The following is a 22,081-nucleotide window of genomic DNA, read 5'->3' on the forward strand; positions in this document are numbered from 1 at the left end:
AAGACTACAAAGTTCTGTAGAAACTGTTGAAAAACAAATAAACCAGCCTTGTGGGGGCTTTCCTGTAGCTTGGCTTGGGTGAAATTTTGAGGGGCAGCTGACATAACTGATCATATTCCTTGGAATAATTTTATTTTCCATTCAAAGCCAGAGAATAAATTATTGGAGAAGTTTCACTCAGTTTCATAACACAGCTATACTGGGCAAATTCCTATTCTGGGCTAGGTAATTACAAACTTTACAAACATTACTTGTGACAGCCAGTCTGCAGGGGGCCCAACAACACAAAAGAAACAAGGAAATGTGATGTGTTGTTTTACGTATTTCTTCAGCTAATACTCTGTTCTTCAGCTTATATGGCTATTTCCGTGCAGTTTCTTTCCCAATCAGGCACCGGCTAATCCAACCTGCTTAACTTTATATTATGCACCCAGCACTGTGGACATTCAAGCTGCTTAGGTGAGGTGGTGGTATTGCCAGTTTATTAGCAATAGATATGATGTGTTTTGTTATGATTCTAGGGCTTGATTGTTCTTGGTTTCCCTCCTTTCATCTGATTCTTTCCAGACTGGAGATAAGTGAGAAATGCTAGTATTTATCAACAAGGGTGACAAAGGTGACCGGATGATGGAGTAGAGATTTTCCTTACATATTTAGAGTTTGGGAAGAAATACTTAATCTGTCCAAAATGATTATTTAATTGCTCCTTAGGGGAAAATGACCTTCATATTTTTAAAATTGTTTTGTTTTGTTGTTAAAAGACCCACCGGTAAGTGAAGTAGTTTATTTTTATGGACTGTGAAGAATGATCAAGTTTATGATAGGCAGTTTTCACTAAGGTCGTAATTTTGTGCTGGAACATCTTGAGGCTGATATTATGGCTTTATCTCCCACAGATTCATGGCTGTGGGGAGAAAGCCAAAGCATATGCCCGGCAGAGAATCAGCAAAGAAGCTTCTCTATGTGCTGGGAGTGGGTTAAAGGACAAGCCCTTGGATCCTGCCAAGAGAGCTCATCTCCAGAGGCGCCTGGACAAAAAACTCAGTGAGCTCACAAGCCAAAGAAAGAGCAAAAAGAAAGACAAAGAGAAATGAGAGGATTAGTTATGTCAAGGCAAGATGCTCGCCTGCCTGTCCTTGAGGCACCTTCGTACAGCAGCATGCTCAGGCTCCAGAGGAAAAAGCTCACCACTCTCTTAAAGCTTTTGGCTTCTTTCCCCCACCCTACTCCCCCAAAATCAAGAATAGGTCCTTCAGCTTCATGGTCCTCAGAGAGCCAGAGGTTGACCGAGGAAAGGTTCCCACCGTCTGCAAGTTTCAAACAATTCTCAAGTTGCGTCTTGCACTGTAAAACGTGTTTTTCCTCAGTCACATCAGAACTATAAAGCCCCGTTGGTTAAGGAGAAAGGTGGGCAGCTTTTGTTTGTAGTAATTATCTTTATTGGCAAGGTAATAAATGTACTCTGAGCGGGCGCAGAGCAGGTTTTACAATAAAACAGTGATAGCATATGCCTTGAGCAGTGAACTGTCCGTTTGACATTGCATGGTAATGTAATAATCATTGTCCGTTGGACTCCTGGCCCCCCCCCCATGTGTGGGAGCAATAAAAACCTCTCTAGGTGGTCCACAAAATTAAGGGAATACAAATAGCTTTTTCCATTTCTCAAGCTCAGAAACTTGTATGTTGAAAGAAAAGATTCTAAAAAAGATGTGTTAAAATTGTGAGGGGACAAAGTGAAGAAAAATCTAGAAAAATAACCTGGGTTCACTGGCCCAGCACATACACTTTTACTGGGATTGAGCGCAGGTCTTCTGCATACAAAGATGTGTTCCACCCCTATGCCACCACTGTGTGTTATGGACCTTAACTTACAGTAGGGAAACCTCAGGGCCAGGGTCCAAATTAAGTCCTTGCAAGTCCCTCTGTTTCATCCCTGAGACTCTTCCCAGTGCCACATCCCTCACTGGGCCTGCACTAGGCCCACATCAAGTGCTTTAGCCTGTCTTGAATGTGTATCTGAACTGTGGTGCTGAGGGGTTCCTGTGAGGGAATCCTCTGACTTGCACATGGCTGCAATGTGGTCTACTGTGCTAAGGTTGGGTCCGATCTGTTGCTCCACTTGTTTGTTTGTTTTCCTCTGACCCTTCCAGCCACCGACATGCAGCTCTTTGAAGGTTGTCCATGAGGGAATGAGTCCCTGCAGCTGAAAAGCATTTGCCATCCCTTGGCTTAGAATCACAGAATGTGTGAGGTAGAATTTTTCCCCTCAAATTCATTAAAGTTCCAATAAAAATAGACACGTTTCTTTTTGGGGGAGTGTGTGGAGCTGTTTGTTTACAAAACAATGTAGTCCCACAAATAATTACCAGTAGAGTTTTTATTGTGCAGAACTATATGCAACCAAGAAGCAGGGAAATAATGGTCCCATTTTCAGGGGAGGGCTCTCAGTGTCATGTTGCTATGGATGTGGCCTCATGATTTTGTTCAGAGGCTCAAGTACTTTAAGAAAGAAAAAGGGTGCATTCCTCTCCTGTTCTTTTCAGGCAGTATCCTTTTCACCTCATCCTATGAACTACGCAAAATGGGTTAAGCTTCTGGTATCTAGAGCATGTTAATTGTATTTTTGTTGGTTCTTTTATTTCTTATATTAAGAACAGAAGAAGAGCCTGCTGGATCAAGCCAGTGGCCCATCTAGTCCAGCCTACTGTTCTCACAGTGCTATTTTATTGTATTACAATTTGAATTCTGTGGAATGCAAATTGTACAGTATCTAGCACAATGCATTATGATTGCTACAACAGGCAGAAAAACCATTAAGTGGTCTGCCAAGGCCATCAGCAATTTTCAAGTGGTCCGGGGGGGGGGTAGTTTGAGAACCACTGATCTAGAATGATTACAAGTCCCAAGTTCCTTTAGCCGCAAATGTCCTAGATGTTCTTGGCAGGATTTGTTCAGCCTTGGGCTCAAAAGCAATGGGACATCATTCTCTTGCCATGCATGGTGTCTCTAAGGGTCTACAAATGCCCTGCAGTTCTACCATCTGCCAGTATTAACCTTGGGTTTGTTACCCTTCCAATCTCTCTTCTCCTTTACTTTAAATTAATATGTTCACTTTCTCTTGTCAGCCTTGAAAACACAAGAGGTGTTTGTGTTTTATCATCTGATCCTAACAATTGGTGTCACATCATTTCTGAGATTCTAATAATGATGCAGCTACAGCCTTGATTGCTCTTGGATTCTGAACCCATAACTTATAATGCGAGCCGACAATAATAAAATGAAATTGAATTCATTTTTTAAAAACCCACAATCATTATATTCTGCATAAAATTAATGTACTCTGTTTAGGAAAGCTCAGTGTGACCAGATGAAATTTTACCAGAGCAGAATGCTAAATGCAGATCAGTATGCAAGACCCAAAAGAGGATTTGGAGGTACGTTGGTCCTAATTGTGATAGATTGATTGAGGTAGGACTCCAGTGCATATTATTACACTCATTGTAGTGTGGGTGTCTGTGGGCAGGGGCAAGGAATCTGGAAAGTTTTAGAAGTGTATTTCCCCCCCCTAAATGCAGACACTGGCAATTCTCCCTCGGGTTTTGTGTCTGTGTTTGTAATGTATAATATTAGCTATTTGAAGACATAACAATAACAATATGGTAACATAATATTTTTGTTATTATAATTTTTAAAAAGAAGTGTGGGGTGAGCAGTAGCTCCATTATTAAGATATCTTTACACTTGACTGTGTTTGGGTTGCTTAGCACCTTCTAGTTTGGAGTGCTGCTGGCTTAATGAGCAACCCCTTCCTTTAGTATCACCTTCTGGAATACTTCAAAGATGACGAATAATGCCTTATTAACCGAGCCCATTCTCTGAAATGTAAAAGAACAGAAGTGTGACACAAGGTTACAGTGTAATTATAATAAATCTGAGGAGGACAATTCCCTCAATAGTTAGTTATTCCGTGCTGATAAAATATTTCTGAGCTAACATTAAAAAAGTAAAAAATGGACAGACTTGCTGCCAAGCAGTTAAAATTTCCCTTGGGCTTCTTGCCCAGAAACCAGTTGATATTAGTTCTGCCATTTAAATTTTCCTTAAAAATATACAATGAAACCAGCACAAGGAAAGTCACCAGCTGGCAAGTCAAGGCTGAATTATTTCAAATCACAGCAGAATGGAACAGAGTATAAATCTCATCTGTTCTGCTTGTACCTCTATCTTCACATCTGCTTCTGCCGTTACCGATTTCCATAATTGTTTATCAGGGCTTAATTTGAACCTAGCACCTTCTCCTGTGTCTTACCATCATTGCCTTTGCTGGCACTTTTGGAGGGGAGATTGAGGAAGGGAGTTGTGACGCATTAAGGCTGTGGAGAAGACATCTGACCCCCTGAACTGTATTTAAGCTGGACTGCTGTGGCTCCCTGGAGTGCAGCAAGGTTTGAACTTGAAGCATTGATAAGCTTTCTAATTTATTTATTTGCCTCCTAATATTTATTTTGCTCTGTACTTGTTATGCATCATCTAGATGATTTCATTGTAATTTATTGCATTTATCCTTCTGGTTTTTCTTTGTTTGAATTTAGTGGTATGTTTTGTAACATTTTATGTTTGTATATTTATTTTAAAAATTGCTGTTACGAGCTGCTTTTGAGTGCAGTTCATCTTGGGAAAGGGGCATAAAAATGAAATAAACTTAGCTCATTGCTTTTGATATCAGAGCTTAATCCCCTAATCAGCTGGGCAATAATGAACATGTTCAAAGAACCTTCTCACCACTGAGTATCTATAGTCTGTTCCCACATATATCCAAGCAGAGTTGAGCTCCAATTCCACAAGATTTTTTGAAATTAACCACCGGTGTATGTTTGGGAGCTGGAAAGACACTAGCAATTAGTCCATGGACTGAAAGTTACTGTATCTTAACTAGTTCCAGTTCACTTTCATTGCTTTATTCTATGTCAACATAAATAATCACTATAATAAACAGGAGAATGTGGTCAGATGCCGCTAGTGATGTTATATCATAGTGGTGTGTATGAGCACCTGGCTTAAGAAGAAACCCTGTATGTTTCGCTCTGTATATTGATTGTCAATGTGCACGTTCCTTGTGCAAAAGTTAGCATTTCTCAGGGTGGCTATTACTGGCTGAAGGAAGGCTGGATGGTTTTAAAGTTTAGATGCCTTGTGCTCCAGGAATGCAGATGAGCCTGCAAGAGCATGACATTATATATATATTCCCTGCAGAGAAGAATAGGAACAGCTTGCAAACTGAGCTGTCCAGGGTACTGAAAAACCTCAGCTCTTGTCGAAAGCAGTCCTGTAATTTATTCTAGCTGAGAAATTAATCATATCCTGTTGTAACAAAGCCCTGAAAACAGTGGAATAAATGTAATCTTTCTTTCAAATCAGAACCAGTGAAGGCGGTGAAGGTCCTGTGTGAGTGCCTGGAGGCGGTTGGAGGATGGATGGCGGCTAATGGATTGAAGTTGAATCCTGACAAGACAGAAGTACTGTTTTTGGGGGACAGGAGGCGGGCAGGTGTGGAGGACTCCCTGGTCCTGAATGGGGTAACTGTGCCCCTGAAGGACCAGGTGCGTAGCCTGGGAGTCATTTTGGACTCACAGCTGTCCATGGAGGCACAGGTCACTTCTGTATCCAGGGCAGCTGTCTACCAACTCCACCTGGTACGCAGGCTGAGACCCTACCTGCCCGCTGACTGTCTGGCCAGAGTGGTGCATGCTCTAGTTATCTCCCGCTTGGACTACTGCAATGCGCTCTACGTGGGGCTACCTTTGAAGGTGACTCGGAAACTACAGCTAATCCAGAATGCGGCAGCTAGACTGGTGACTGGGGGCGGCCGCCGAGACCACATAACACCGGTCTTGAAAGACCTACATTGGCTCCCAGTACGTTTCCGAGCACAATTCAAAGTGTTGGTGTTGACCTTTAAAGCCCTAAACGGCTTCGGCCCAGTATACCTGAAGGAGCGTCTCCACCCCCATCGTTCTGCCCGGACACTGAGGTCCAGCGCCGAGGGCCTTCTGGCGGTTCCCTCATTGCGAGAAGCGAAGCTACAGGGAACCAGGCAGAGGGCCTTTTCGGTGGTGGCGCCCGCCCTGTGGAATGCCCTCCCATCGGATGTCAAGGTGATGGACAACTACCTGACATTCAGAAAACATCTTAAGGCGGCCCTATTCAGGGAAGCTTTTAATGTATGATATTTTAGTGTTTTTTGGTTTCTGTGGAAGCCGCCCAGAGTGGCTGGGGAGGCCCAGCCAGATGGGCGGGGTACAAATAATAAATTATTATTATTATTATTATTATTATAATCAGTGTTAATGTGTTTCAAAATGTAGCTGTAGAATGGAACCCCCATAGTCAGTCACTCAAATACCCAGTCACTCATAAAAACCTGAATGATGTCACGAGGGTCCTTCAGACCATGTTAATCTAAGAGAAGAAATATTGTGGTAAAGAGTTGCTGGAGAGGGTTTGCTAGAGAATCTGGCTATTGACAGAGGCTCATTTTAATAGATTTAGTGGATTTGGTGGTGGTTATATTGTATATGTAGTGATTGTTGATGTTTCTGGATGATGCCATGACCTTTGGTTAGTGCAGTAAAGTTTGTGGTGATGACAGAGGCTCATGCACTGCAAGTGTGAGGGGGAGATCAATAGTCATTCAGCAAAGGTGGGATAGGGCTTTCAGAGTTTTATAGATTCTAGAGATAGAAACAGCACAGCATAGTTGTACTATCCAGGACCAACACATTTTTGCTTTGTGGAATAGGCTGTCCCTAAGGACTCAAAAGGACTTAGTATCCTGTCCCAAGTTTTGGAAGGGTAGATTTCAGTTGAAAATTACAGAAAAGTTCTCAACAGTGAATGTGATTTGTCAGTGGTTGGCTCTCCCTCACTGGATGTCTTCAAGCAGAAGCTAGACAGCCATCTCTTGGGGATGCTCTAGATTCCCTACATCAAACAAGGGTTAGACTGAGTGGGTTACACAGCCCCCTACACTTCTGTGATTCTGTTCCTTCCTTCCTGGATCTATGTGGCTGTAGAATCCAAATCTGCAGCCTCTTTATCTGTGATAGCTCTGTTATGCTGCCAGGTCTAGAGGTAGCAATAATTTCATTTTGTAGCTTAGCAGGAAGGGTTTGTGTGCCTCACTGCATCTTAGATCCAAGGAACAGTTCTGCATTTGTGTTTAGAAACAAACAATTCCCTGTGTTGTATGAAAAGACGGGGACTTGCTGCCTTTCATTTCAGCCCATTCACAGGCATTTTTAAGACAATAGTGTTTTTTGAGAGGCGTCAGCTGTGTAGAATCCATCAGCCTCAGAAGGAGTTGTCTGAGTCACTGATAAGCCTGTATATAGTAATTGCAGTCTCACTTCTCTGAGTACCAGTCCTTAGGTAGCCAAAACAGCACCATCCAAGCACAAGATGGGATATCTGGAGGCTTGGACGACTCAAGAATTACAGCGGTACAAAGCATCCCCCCCCCCAAAAAAAAGACCCAGTGAGGACTCCCATCACAAAAAAACAGCCCAATGTGGATGGAACATGCCTTGTGTGATGCTAACTGTTGGATTAAGTATAGAAAACTGGGCAGGAGGGGAAATGGAATGGTGTGTCCTGGAAAAACTACTTCACCTTGGTTGGAACACTGAAGGTTCCACTGTGAGAGTCATTCTATATGCATCCAAAGTAGCACCACCCACACACAAAAGGGTGGTAACTCCTACAGGGATGAGGCCCCTCACTACACTCCAATGAACTGCCCAGAGAACTTGGTTGAGCAAGCTACAAGTGTTCTAAATAAATGAAGCTAGAACATGGAGCCAACCTATGGAATTGGTGCATAGTAGATTCAGGACAGGTTAGACTGGGGACCACTAACTTAAGATGTTTTTTGAACATATTCATTGAGTGGCACTTGCATCTTTTCAGGTTTTTGTGCTTGCACTGCTCTTTATACAACCATGAGGATTCCCCATCCCCTTCCCTCCCCAAGAACTAAATTTTAAAATAAACATTCACAGTTTGTACTGTAAAGCAGACACTATAAATGCTTTATATTGGCACTGTACTCTAAAGCCACTCTAAATGCACCACTTTGTGCTATAAATGTGCCCAGGCTTTTGTGGGTGTTTAATTCCAGAGGGTTCGTTGTGATTTAACCCTGCCCTGGGTTGTTAGCTGCATTTTATCTGTGCCCTAATGTTTTATGTTTAGAAATGTCATTTTATTGTATGCTACCTTGAAGCTGGATGGTTAAGGCAATTTAAAAATATTTTCATGACTAATAATAACAACCCGAAATGCATTTCTAGACATTATCTCCTTTGTTCAGTCACAAGATCAAAAACAACACAAGCCACTTATTTTTTTTGTTTTGCTGACTGGACAAACTCCAAAGGGCAATGCATGACTGAGCACTTTGGGCTTCTGTTTTTCTAAGCATCTTTAAAGGGTGGTTCATTACAGTCCTCACTCTGCCCCATCAATGGTGGATTATCAAAGTGAACCATTTACAGTGGAATCAGGTATTAAACAGGGTTGTGTTACTGCCCCAACACTATTTATTGTTTCATTGCTGTGATCTTAGAAATCATATATCAAACAGATGGAAAGCTCTTTAATCTGAATAGGCTGAAAGCAAAGAGTAAGGTTACCCAAACTTCTGTCATAGAGCTTCAGTATACTGATGACAGCGTTGTGTGTGCACACTCAGAGGATGACCTCGAAACCATCCTAAATATCTTCACATAAACTTACAAAAAGCTTGGTCTATCACTCAACAACCAAAAAACCAAAGTGTTGTGCCAACAAGCACAAAGTAACCCCTCTGCAGGGCCACAAATCAAACTCAATGGTGTAATGTTGGAAAGTGTCAATCCCTTCTCCTACCTAGGCAGTTATCTTTCCACAATTGATGCCGAAATCCGGCACCACCTGAGCTCTGGGAGTGCAGCTTTCTCCCAATTAAAGCAGAGTGTTTGAGAACTGGCACATTTGCAGGCCAACCAATGCTTGTTGACAAAGCTATTGTACTACCAACTTTACTGTAGGCTTGTGAAACATGGACCACTTATAAACACTACATCTCCAACTCCTTGAAAGATTCCATCAGTGGAGTCTCCAAAAATTTTTACATGTCACTTGGGAAGACAGGCGAACTAATGTCAGTGTACTGGGAGAAGCAAAGATCACCCGTGTCAAATAAATGATTCTTCAACATCAACTTCATTGGACTGGTCATGTTCTTCAGATGCCTGATTATTGTCTTCCAAAGCACCTACTCTATTCTGAACTTAAAAATGGAAAGTGTAATGCTGGTGGTCAACAAAAGAGATTTAAAGATGCTCTCAAGACAAATCTAAAAAAATGTAGTATAAACACCGACAATTGGGAAACACAGGCCTGTGAGTGCTCCAATTGGAGAACAGCCTTTACCAAAGGTGTCATGGACTTAGGAGACGCTCAAACTCAGGACAAATGTGCTAAGGGGAAGGCACCCTTGGCAAACCCTCACCATGATCAACTCCCGCCCAGAAATCTATGTCCCCACTGTGGAAGCACATGTGGATCCAGAATTCGCCTCCACAGTCACTTACAGACTCACTGTTAATACCGTGTTCATGGAAGACAATCTTACTCAGCTACGAGTGATTGCAAAAGAAGATCATAATTTGTGCCCCACTGATAAATCTGTTTCATCAGGCTATGTCAGCTCCAGGGCAAAGCCACATTGCTCAAGTGAGCTATTTGGAGTCCATGGAATAGAATCAGTGCTTTGGCCAGAAAAAGAAGAGCTAGAGTTGCATTAAAATGCAAACCAGAGTTACACTTCAGATCAGCTGAAAAATAACTGAGTGCTGCTAGGTAAAGAAAGAGGTAAGTTCATTAAAGGTGATTTTCTCATGCTCCAGAGTGCTTGTGGTCAAAGCTCAGAAGATATATAGGTCAAGACTATTTTCCCTGTCCCACATCAAGAATGTGAAGTTTGCAGGGCACACTCAGTAGTCACGCAGTGGACAGCTCCCTAATCCATTTACTAAGCCAGCTGCCACTTACTTAGGAGTAAGCCCCATTGAACACAAACTAAGGAAAATATGGCCACACTTAGTTAAAATGCACAATAAGACAAGTTCATCAAAACATCAAAATATTAAACACCTATAATTAAAATGTACAATAAATAAGGCCTGCAATACCGCATAACTGTTAAAGAGTTAAAACAGGAGGTTCGGTCAGCAGATCCGGGAAGTGCTTGTCAAAACAGGCAAATTTTCGAGCACACATGGTTACAAGATATGACTCTGGAAAATTTTAAGCTAAATTGCTATTTTTTCCTACATTCAGTCTGGCCTCTAATCCCATCTTTTCACCACTTTGAAGTTGCTAATGAATGAATAGCTGGCATTAGAGCTAGTGGAGAAACCATGTGGATCAGGCGTCTGCAGACATTTTCAGCAGGGGTCCTGTCCGCTGTCCCTCAGACCTTGGGGGGGGGCGGACTATATTTTGAAAAAAACAAAATGAACAAATTCCTATGCCCCACAAATAACCCAGAGATGCATTTTAAATAAGAGGACACATTCTACTCATGTAAAAACACGCTGATTCCCAGACCGTCCGTGGGCCGGATTTAGAAGGCGATTGGGCCGGATCCAGCCCCCAGGCCTTAGTTTGCCTACCCATGATGTGGATGGTAGCCTGGCAATTGCCCATAAGAATTTTTCAGTCCCTGGCTGGACTAGGAATCCTCATGCTGGCATGGAAAGATAAGGCAATAGTGATGGAATAAGGGAGAGAAGTCTACCAGTCTATGAATAACTGGAAATATATCAATTGATGTGATGGTATGCTTCTTAGTAGTAGAGACTGGTCAGAATAGTTTCACCCTGTAACACTGTGTAATTTGGAGAGTGCTATCAAGATTTAGGTCTAGCAAGAAAAGTGTTGTACTTCTGTCCCACAATTCACCATGATCAATGCAATTATAGCAATCTAGCTCAACAGATAGCCATAGCCATTCAGATAGAAAGAGAATTAACAGGTACAAATAATGTTAAACCTTAATTTGACTACAAATTAAGCTGAGCAGTGATTTATGCAGCAACTTTTTAAATTCAAAGCACTTTACAAGGACAGAAAGTAGATATGGGCAGTATAAACAAAAGGTTTAACCTTTAGGTGCTCCACAAGATACATACAACAATTGGGCTGTCCAGTACCAACGGCCACCTAAAATGGCTGCAGTTTTCCCTCTATTTGCACTGGTAACAGGCTAGTACAGCCTCTAGCCTCTGCCAGCAACATCACACCAACAAAGAAACAGCCTTAAATAGCCTTTAAATACCCGACATGCGAGATTGTTGCTATATTACATCTTCCATCTCTCTAGTGAATTTACATGCTTTTGTGAGTAGTGTTATATCCAGTGTGTGAGCACTATAAGCAGTGAAGGAGGGACTAGTGAAGAAAGTACTTTTCCATGCAATGCAAAGTTAAACTATGGAACTTGTTCCCCCAGGAGGCAGGGATGGTCACCAACTTGGATGGGTTTAAAAAAGGATTGGATGGATTCATGGAGAAAAGGGCTATCAATGGCTATTAGCCACAGCTCAAGGCTAATTGCTCATGAAAACCAATTGCTGGAAACCACAGGAGGGGAAAGTGCTTGTGTGCTCTGTCCCTCCTGGAGGGTTCTGCACACGCATCTGGGTGGCCACTGTGAGAACAGAATGCTGGATTAAATGGACTACTTGCCTGGTCCAGACAGTTCTTATGACCTCAGAGGGCTAGGAGCATTTGCAGTGCTCATAAAAGCTGATCTGTGGTGTTTCACAAGTGCCTTCCTCTGCTCATGGGAATAGGGCATTTGTGCGAGTGCCAGGAAAAGTGATATTTGAACCAGTTTTGGGGGAAACCACTACTGAGTCAATAACTCCGTAGGTTTCCCATCAGTTGTGACTTTGCATTCTAACCACCTTCTTGAAACCACACAGGGAAAGCATCAGTCACCAAGCTGTACAATCAGCCTTGCTGAACTCCATGTTCATACAAACTACAGGAGCTGTTTAGCAGCTGCTGTGGAAACCATTAACAGCAAGCCACCATTTCAGAGCTAAATAACAGTCACAAGAGTAGCCTTGCAAAATGAATCCCTCCCAAATTCTGTAGCGTTAATGTTCTGTTGCAATGTAACCACATGGCTAATAGTCTTTATTGCTTTAGCAAAAGGATTTCTGCCTTTAGCATGCACAACTAATATATAAAATGCTTAAACTTTGAACTAAGAGTCAGTTCATATGTAGAGACTGTGAACTGGCCGCCACATCTAGGTGTTGCAGACAAATAAGCACAAGTGGTCTGAACCACAAAGTTTTGCCTCTGAATGGGCATAAGGGCGTATCATAATTATTTCCAAGGTGATCTCTTGATCTGTGATGACTCATTCAAAGAGGTGAGTCACCAATTAATGTGAATATGCGTATATAAGCCAATTCAGCGGTGCTCCTAGTTTAGCAAGTGAGACCAATAAATGAGAACAGATTTTTGCTTACTAGCCTGCCATACCAGGTGTGGAGTGGTTGGGCAGAGTGGCCACTTATGCATTGCTAAAAAAGGAGAAAAAATCCCTAATCCCTAAAAACGAGGCACAGATATGTATGAAACTCCTCTGTGTAAATTTATATGGAAATATGTAAATTTAGAAATAATTTCTATAAATAGAGAGTCAATACATCTCTCCATAATGAGGACAACTGTGACCAGGTGACCCATATGTGTCTGTACAGTTCCTGGGCAATTTGAACCCCATGCTGCACTCTTCCTTCTTATAGCTCTATAAAACCAGACTAGGGACTGCACAACCCTTCAATGCATAAACACTGAATGTCACATGTAGTCTGAAAGTTGTACTCCAGTTCCTCAAAATGAGGTGAAAATGTGGCTAGAAGTCACCTCCAATGAAGTCACCTCCATGATTTAATTGAAAAGGAGCTGCAAGCAAAAATATTTACTATTTCCCCCTTTCTGGGTATATTAATGATAAAGCCAAAATAATATAGGTTTCTTCATGGGGAGAAAAAGTTTAAATATTAAAATAAGTTTTGAATCTTTAATGAAGGAGTGCATTCGAAGCAAGCAGGCTGAACCAGAATGGAAAAAGACAGCCTCTAAGTACTCTTTGCCAAGTATTGCTTGGACATTATCACTAATCAATGACAAATTGATCATTTGTGCTCACTTTGTTTCAATTTATCCCAAGCTTTCAATGCTACAGCCATTAAATAAATCATCCAACTTCCAAAGCATCGCCTGCTTCCAAGTAAATGTACTAAATCCACCCACACAATTGCCTGACGTTCTCCCCAGAATCTTTGAGCAGACAAAACAACACCAAGTAAGCAAATAAACAAACAAACAAACAAATAAACAAAATAACCCGTTCACATCTTAATCACTGGCACTTAGGGAGATACACATTCATAGCAGCTAATACTAGAAACATGCCATCCCTGGAAATTTCCTGCAAGTCAACAATCCTCAAATGAGTAATTGATAATGGCTGAGCAGCCTTCGCACTCGGGGGACAGATACTGTGCTTGGCCTGCCTGCATCATTGCTGACATGCGGCTTTGTATATAACCTAGGTAAAAGATTTGACCAAATGAGTAGAACCTGGGCCTGAACAGGTCAATTTTTAGTTTCATGGTGTACAGACTGGTGCCAGCCGTGTTTACTTGGAAAGTCCATTAAATGGAACAGACTTACTCCCAAGCAAATGCACATAGTAGTAGCCTATTTTAAGTTTTATGATGTGACAAAACATGTCTTTAGGTGATATGTTTTTATTTGCACATATATACAACCAGAACATAGGATGGAGCAAATTGTTTAAGATGAGGCTGGCCAAGGTCATTACCTTAACAAAGGAACTGGTCTGACTGGTTCACCAAGTTTCCTATTGAAACCATGCAGTTCTATGGAAGCATTCAAGAGATGATGTCTCTCTACCCTACATGGTCACATGCCCTTTATTCTCTGGCTCCTTTCCCCTAACTATACACCTTCCCATTGCTCATTACTTTTATGTACCCCTCCTCCTGCCAGGACAATTTGTATTGGTACAGAATATGGTGAATAATATTTATAAATCCTGATTATAATGAAGGTTGCAATCCTCAGATCACCTAGTGCATCACTCTTTGTAAAATAAATCTGTATATTTTAAAAATATGTATCAAAATTTGCAATCCTAAACATTCTTATTAGCAAAGAAGTCCAAATGAAACCAGTGGGACTTATTTCTGAGTGAATATGTTTAGGACTGAGCTGTAAAGCATGCGGAACATTTATGCAAAATAAGCACTTTAGCGTATATTGAATCAATTTGCATAATTCCTTCTGGGCATAAAAACTGTTTGCTTGTTGGAGAATTTGGGTCTCCTTAGTACAGAATTTATTAAGAATCAAAAAGAGAGGCAAACATCAGATAGCTGCCCGAAGTAGAATTTCCTGGATCAAGAAGGCCGCCTCACACATTTTGACAAAACTTATTCCTCGGGGCAGAGTACAACAACGGCAAGTTGTCCCATTTCAAAAGTTGTGTCATTGGAGTTCTACTTCCTAAATGTATGTTCTTCTAGAATTTTTACCCAAAAGGGGGAAATGCAAACTAGAGGTTGCAACCTTTTTTTGGTCTCGTGAGCACGAGCGGAATTTTGAGGCAGTGTTGTGGGTGCTAGGCACAAAATGGCTGCTATGGGGGTATGTCCTAACACAAAATGGCTGCCAAATCTAAAAGAGCTAAAAAAAGAGAGAGGACCACAAAAATGTGGGCATGCCCTCCATCAGTCTTCCCATCAATGGGAAAGGGCAACTACATCAACCATTGTCATGGTATCATAGAGATAAGCTCTTTGTACCTCTCCTCTGTTCAGAATGTCAGGGAAGGAGGATGTCCAATCAATGGCTTCCAGTAAAATGTGGGCAGGTTTAAGGGGCATGTTCAGGGTAGGAGAGGCTGAGCCAGTGCAAACAGTCTCTCACACATTGCGAATTGCTAAGAACTTTCACGATGGGGGTTACTCTCTTGCGCACACTGATTCCTGTGGGCTCCATGCTGTTGACCGTGGCAAACTGTTATGTTCTGTGGCTCCTCTTGTAAATAATAATCTAAATCTGCCTTAAGATACACAGTCCATTAAAGTGCAGCTTGTTATGTTTAATCACAATAAGACATGGCCAACAGATTCTCCTCATTTTTTGAAGAACCAATTTGTGTTCAAAATGTTTACAGTGAAAAAGACGGGCACAAATTCATCTTGTTTAACATGCAAGTTGTGGCATAAGCGCAGTTTTTATGACCTATGATACTGTCTGCCCTGATGATAATGAAGATGGCAACCCTTGGGTCACTTACTGGGGCAGATCACTCTCTCTGTGATTGCTTTGGAGGAACCATTCTGCGGACTACAGTGCAAAACTGACATTGGTAAGGCCATGTTTTTTTCCAGATTCCATGCCATCAGAGAACTCCTGTCTGAATGTGAGACTAAATGTTTCTTGTTTTTCTAACCTCAAATTCAGTTTGCCACATTTCTGAATCAGTTTGCAATGCAATAATAATAATAATCGCCATGAGAATCTGTCTGCATTCTCCTAAATACATGTTTTGCAAGCAACATTACCGAATATAATGCACTTTTGTATCTTATTTTCACTCATCTATATATTTAATGCAAACTTTCCCCTAATATATAGTTTTTGGTTGGAGGCTTCCACTGCAAGATTCAGAGAAGTGCACATTTTGAAGGATTGCTGTATCCCCTCAGTCATGAAGCTCACTGGGTGACCTTGGGCCAGTCGCAGTCTCTCAGCCTAACCTACCTGTTGGATAAGATGAGGAAGGGGAAGAACAGTGTGCGTGACCTTGAGCTCCTTGAAGGAAAGGTGGGATATAAATTAATAATAAATAAAATGTTGATTCATGTTTTGTATTTTGGTGGGGTGAGGTGGGGAGATTAGGTAGTCTCACATTAGCATGTAAGTGGAACCAATTTTCTCCCCTACCTCGAGGCTAATTGCACCCTGGCAACTGAAGGATGCATTGAGTTTTGTTTTGTTCTTTTGGAGTCCATTGAAATAAGAACAGCTGACTCAACAAAGTCATTCTTATTTTTTCCATACAAAGGCGAGGGAGCCCCCATCCACAACTGACAACAGCTCTCAGAAAACATCCCTTATTATTCATGGCCATCTGTTCAAAGAGAGCGAATGAAACGGAGGAAATGTCATGTTACATTCATGGAGCGACTGAGTGGGATGGACCCTGAAATACCACGCCATAGCAGCTCAGAATCGGGTGTGGGTGGGTGGTGGTCACCAGAGGGAGCTCTTCAAAGTGACAAGTGGGTGGCTCAGAAAGCAAGTTATGACAACACCAGCTGCAGGGATGTCACGATGACTAACAGCGCCAAGGAAAGGCAATTCCTGCCTTAACTAAACGGTGCAAATGATATCCACAGATGTTGCTAACTCATAATCAGGCTTGGCCACTGTGAGAACAGGATACTGGACTAGATGGGCCTTGGCCTGGTACAGCTTTTTAATAAGATGGGAGAAGGTAAAAAGAATGAGGGGCAAGGTAAGAGCCTCTGTGTGGCGGTATGTGAGGGAGGTGGGAATGAATTGGGCTACTGGTGCAATCCTACTCATGCAACGGGTGTGGAGGGACCAACTGCTAAGTAAACATGCGTAGGATTGGATCACTGCTCATCTAATAATATATATTTTGTTCAGCATACTTTGCTTCCTCCCCCCAAGCCCTTTGTATCATTTATGAGGCTGTAATAGAGAGAAAAATATTGGGGTGGAGAACCGCTACTAATATTGGAGCGGGATCATAGGTCAGTGATAGTGCACTTTTATTTGCATACAGAAGATCCCAGCTCCAGCCCTGACAAATTAAAAGAGAACCAGGCAGCAAGTGATGTGAAATATATCAGCCTGAGATCCTGGTGAGTTCCTACTGGTGTGAACAGACAATACCGGATTAGATGGGAGAAATGAACAGACCTGGTAAGGCAGCGTCCTGTTTCTGTTCCTACCCATTCTAGGGTTGTCTGGGAGACCAGCCTTTCCTAACTGTGAGCCCCCCAGGTAGTGGTGTACTACAATCCCCATCATCCCTGACCACTGGAGAACTGATGCTTTGCTCTTAGAGGTGGGAGCAGCAGCTGGAGACCATCAGTGAAGGAAGGCTATTCACCTGGACCTCCACAGTTGCTGGAATGCCTCTTCCTCTTGAGGAAGTTGGTCTTTTTGCACCTGTGGCTGGCAGAGTGAAGCCTGCCCCACCCCACCGACTGACAGATTGAGAGTCAATCTACCAGGGGAGTGGAGGCTACATCAGGCTGACCGGGGGTGGGGGTTACCCCTTTGGAAGGAGCAGCTTCGAGAGAGGCAAGGACAGGGGCCACCCCCAGGACATCATTTTCTCTGGGGATGACCTTGTCCGAGTTGTGTGAAAATGTTTTACGTTGTTTAAACTGCTTTCTAACTTGTGTGCTTTTAACTTTTTTGGGTTTTCATATAAATAGTGACTGTGCCATGTACCAGTGCCTACTCCAACCCGGGGAATTGTGGTTGTCCTATCAGCCAGTCCTCAAGTCTGCAGCTGCTGTTGCTGAATGCCAGGTGGATGCATGATGTCCCTCATCCATGATCTCATTGTAGATGACGGCAGCCAACAAACTGAAGCTCAATCCAGGTAAGATTGAGGCACTGTTAGTGGGCAGTTCTCTAGGTGGCCTGCTTTTTTTGGGGGGGGGGTTACACTTTGAAGGAGCGAGTACATAGCTTGGACATACTCTTTGATCTTTTGCTGTCACTTGAGGCTCACATGGCCTCGGTGGCAGTGGCCCAGCTGTGCTCCTATGCAGGCAAGGGATATCCTAACTTGTCATCTATGCTCTGGTAATCTCTTGGTTGGATTACTGCAATGTGTTACATGTGAGAGGGAAGTTATTGGTTTGTTTTTTATTACGTATTTTGTGTTCTCATTTTGTATTTTTATGTTGTGAATCACCCCATGACCTTCGGATGAAGGGTGTTATAGAAATTTAAATCCATCATCATCAGGCCATGTTGGCTGAGGCTGATGGGAATGTAGTCAGACATTTGGGAACCCAATTTTGGGAAAGGCTGTGATGCAGTGAACAAAATGGATACGCAAGTATACTTTTAAAACTTCAGTAGTGGTATATTGAATCTAGCTCATATTTTCTTCCTAAGCATTAACCTGAGCTACTGGTTGAATTTCATTTGTCTGCGTTGAGTCAATGGAATCATATGCACTTCATGCACAGGTATAGAGCCATTTTGCACAATGAGAATAAGAATGACACAACCCTGTTAGAACATGACCTATTCAGAGCACAGGTGATAAGGCTGCATGACTGAACGCTCCCCCATATCAAAACTCCCCAGCACAGAGCAGACTCAGGCTAGACTCTCAGTGATGTCCATACAGTGATGTTGCAGGTTGCTGCTTACAGCAGTCATCTCTTTCATGGGAGCAATGCCCTTAGTAGTGAAATATTGGTGTTTTCTGTTTTAATGAAAGACTGATTGTATCTTGAATCAGAAAACGAATCAGGCAATGCTTAACATCCATAACCCAAGAGATTCATTATCCACTTTGCCAAAGCTAATCCTTGAGATAATCTTTGAGCTGTCAGTACCTTCCTACATTTGAGGCACAGTACTGATAGGAGCCATTCCCTGGGCACTTTGCACAAGAGTCGGTTCAATTACCTTTTCAATTTCCCATGTTTCCATGGCGATGTCCCACCAGCTCACATTAGACCATGTTCAAATGTTAGTGTGTTTGTTTTGCAATTGCAGCAAAGAGCTCTGTGACATCTTAAGGACTAACACACAATTACTGCAGTATGAGTTTTTGGTATAAGCAGCCTGCCTTATCACCTGCAACGGAAAAAAATATGCTGTTGCCAAGAGACTCATTTGAGGAGACATTGGTTAGTCTTTAGGATACCATAATTCTGCTTGTTTTGTCCTCATGAGATTTAACAATGTTAGTCTTCTAGAAACGGCGCTATCATTTTGTAGTGAGGCCATTTGTGTGACAAAAATATCAGATACAATTGAGGACTAAGGAACCATGACTAAATCCCAGCAGCAGCAAGATATCTAGATATACTGAAGCAGTATGCCATGGGTTCAGACATTACAAGTATGCACTCATAGACACTAATTTGGATCCATTCCTTTGCAGGGAGGTGGGGAAAAAAGTCAAGCTGCCCAATTACCTCAAATTATTTATTTGCTTTTCAAATATGCCCCAGTATGAACTGGGTTTTTGCTCTGACGCATTGTACAGCAGATGATAGCCTTGAAAGTGACAACAGAATGCTTCAAGTGTATGTCCACAGCAGCTTGTTTTTCCACACTATGATCCAGAAAAACTAAAAGATTCTGCAATGCACACCTAACGTTCTAGTCTGGTTTGGGTGCTATCTGTGATGTTAGAAGCACTATTTTTGTTTGTGCTCCCAATAAGTCAGTTGGAGTGATTATGCACCTGGCGCATTTGTTGTTGTTTTTTACAGCAGTGCCCACAGCCCGAGACTAGATGCTCTTATGGGAAGGCTTGCCTCTTTTGGAAGTGGGATATGCAGAATAAACAGGCAGGGGAGGCAGCTTCAGCTGCACAGCACCCTTTCTCGTGTGTTGAAATGGAGACAGTGTTAAGTGTGTAGTAGATATTTGGTGCTATTCAGTGCATGTTACTGTAGCACTACACTAATATTGTCTTTGTGAGATCCTATTGCTACAACAATATGTAGCTTAAATTGTGTGTAAAGTACATCTTTGGATCAACGGAATACTTTAATGGGACATTCCCCCCCCCCCAGGCACACCCTTCTCAGGATTTAATTTGTTGTTGTTGACCTGAGGACAGGAACCCGCCCGATCACAGCTCTTTGCAAAAGATCAAAGATACAAAAAAGGGAGGGGAGTTGCCTTGAAAATACACCTGAAAAAGATGCTGAAGCTCCTTTTGTAACTTTAGCATCTTTTCTCATGTGTGTGTATCATTTAAAATTGCCAAAGAAAGTGAGAGGTTATTGAACGTAAGAAATATCCCATGTAGCCATTTTTACAGTCATAGAATCATAGAATCATAGAGTTGGAAGAGACCAAAAGGGCCATCGAGTCCAACCCCCTGCCAAGCAGGAAACACCATCAGAGCACTCCTGACATATGGTTGTCAAGCCTCTGCTTAAAGACCTCCAAAGTAGGAGACTCCACCACACTCCTTGGCAGCAAATTCCACTGTCGAACAGCTCTTACTGTCAGGAAGTTCTTCCTAATGTTTAGGTGGAATCTTCTTTCTTGTAGTTTGGATCCATTGCTCCGTGTCCGCTTCTCTGGAGCAAGTCAAAAACATACATGCACTTCTTATCCTAGGGTGTCTATCCAGAAGAATATCTGAGTAGCAGTGCTGTCAGAGCAGGACTGTGAGGCAGACATCCAGAGTCTCTACTCAACCCTCAATAGCTGTAGTGTTGACTTAGCACATACAGTTGTACCTTGGGTTAAGAACTTAATTTGTTCTGGAGGTCTGTTCTTAACCTGAAGCACCACTTTAGCTAATGGGGTCTCCTGCTGCCGCCAGAGCGCAATTTCTGTTCTCATCCTGAAGCAAAGTTCTTAACCCGAGGTACTATTTCTGGGTTAGCAGAGTCTGTAACCTGAAGCGTATGTAACCTGAAGCGTATGTAACCCGAGGTACCACTGTATTAAAATTGCACCCATTACCATCAAGTGAAGGGGGGAGGAAATACCCACTTGCAGAAGATCATTAAATCCAGAGTTTAACGTTACAGAACTGTATCTTGGCAGTGCCCTACGCTGGCTTTGAACATGGCTGCCTATGTTAGGCAGCCAATTCAGAAATGTTTTCAAGAGTAACCCCAGCCATGACTACCAAAGTGTCTGGTTAGATTCTGTACACCTTGGCAAGAGAATCAGAATCAGCTGTGTGCACTATCTGGGCTTTAAGAACAAGAAAAGAATTCCTCCCTCACATGAAAGCTAGAGCCTAGATAACTGCAATTGGGCAGGAGGAGTCAAATGCATAAGGTGCTGTCAACAATGTGCATGTGCAGTGGGGAAAAGATTATGTACAAAGCTTACGAAAATACGTTACACGAGCACAGCTGCTGCTTTGACACAGCAGAAATGATGCACATAATACAGGAATGGTGTGATGATACACTTTACATTACAAAATCACCGACAATCCCCACCCCTTCCCAAAAGTCTGCCACTCTTCTAGAATTGAAGGATGGGTAGGAGGGAACAGGTGAGAATATCAAACATTTGAGGTACAAATGTAATTACAATCATCATAGCAGTATCTCTCTCAGTCCTGCAGTGTGAGCAGCTTTTAAAGAAAGGCCAGTCTTTATTTATCCCAAAAGTAAATGTATCCTACAAGAAGTGCATCTTCAGAGAAAAGTCACAGGAAATAAAAGTTTGTGTTTTATGGCCAGCATGATCGTATTATGCTGATGGCAGATAAATTGGAATTTCATCCTATCCAAGTCTTGAAATACATCGTCTGGCCATGGTAGAGGGACTGGGTGAGGCAGGCCAAACCTATACAAGTTCAAGATGATAATGGACAGTGCAGGTAGTGTGGCCTGGAGCTACAATGAGCAGGAACACCTGTTCTTCACTGCTGACACCTTGGGGTGCTCTTCAGCCAATTGCTTAATGGTTGGAGATGGCCAGGAGTGCTTTGCCACTGCTTCTCCTTGCAAGAAGGATGTCTTCATTTTTGTCCTGTTCAGGTTTCCCTTTGTCATCTCAAGGGTTGGTTATTGGAAATGGAAGATGCAAAGGGGGACACCTTTACTGACTGCTCAAGCTTTGCAGTCTACTTTCTGAGAGTCAGGGGTTGCCAGGAGCACATTACACCAGGTCTCTACCAACCACACAGCATCTCTGTGTTTCACAAGCA

At 42.4% G+C, this 22,081-nt stretch overlaps 1 protein-coding gene across 3 annotated transcripts in view; it reads left to right on the top strand.

Annotated features, from left to right (window-relative positions):
* The window catches only part of IGHMBP2 (immunoglobulin mu DNA binding protein 2), a 99,719-nt gene that overhangs the window by 72,478 nt on the left and 5,160 nt on the right, over positions 1-22,081 (top strand). For 2 of the 3 annotated variants that reach the window (XR_014012726.1, XR_014012727.1), the window contains exons 15-17: positions 897-2,251; positions 16,970-17,109; positions 17,631-17,800. Coding sequence is in view for 1 of the 3 variants with exons in the window: in XM_081212153.1 (XP_081068279.1) it covers positions 897-1,094 (198 nt within the window). In the remaining 2 variants the exon portion in view is untranslated. Of the gene's footprint in view, positions 1-896; positions 4,721-16,969; positions 17,110-17,630; positions 17,801-22,081 lie in introns of those variants that run through there. The other variant, XM_081212153.1, reaches the window with a different exon arrangement.

This window comes from Podarcis bocagei, assembly GCF_964188305.1.
Source record: "Podarcis bocagei genome assembly, chromosome: 1".
NCBI classification, from domain to species: Eukaryota; Metazoa; Chordata; class Lepidosauria; order Squamata; family Lacertidae; genus Podarcis; species Podarcis bocagei.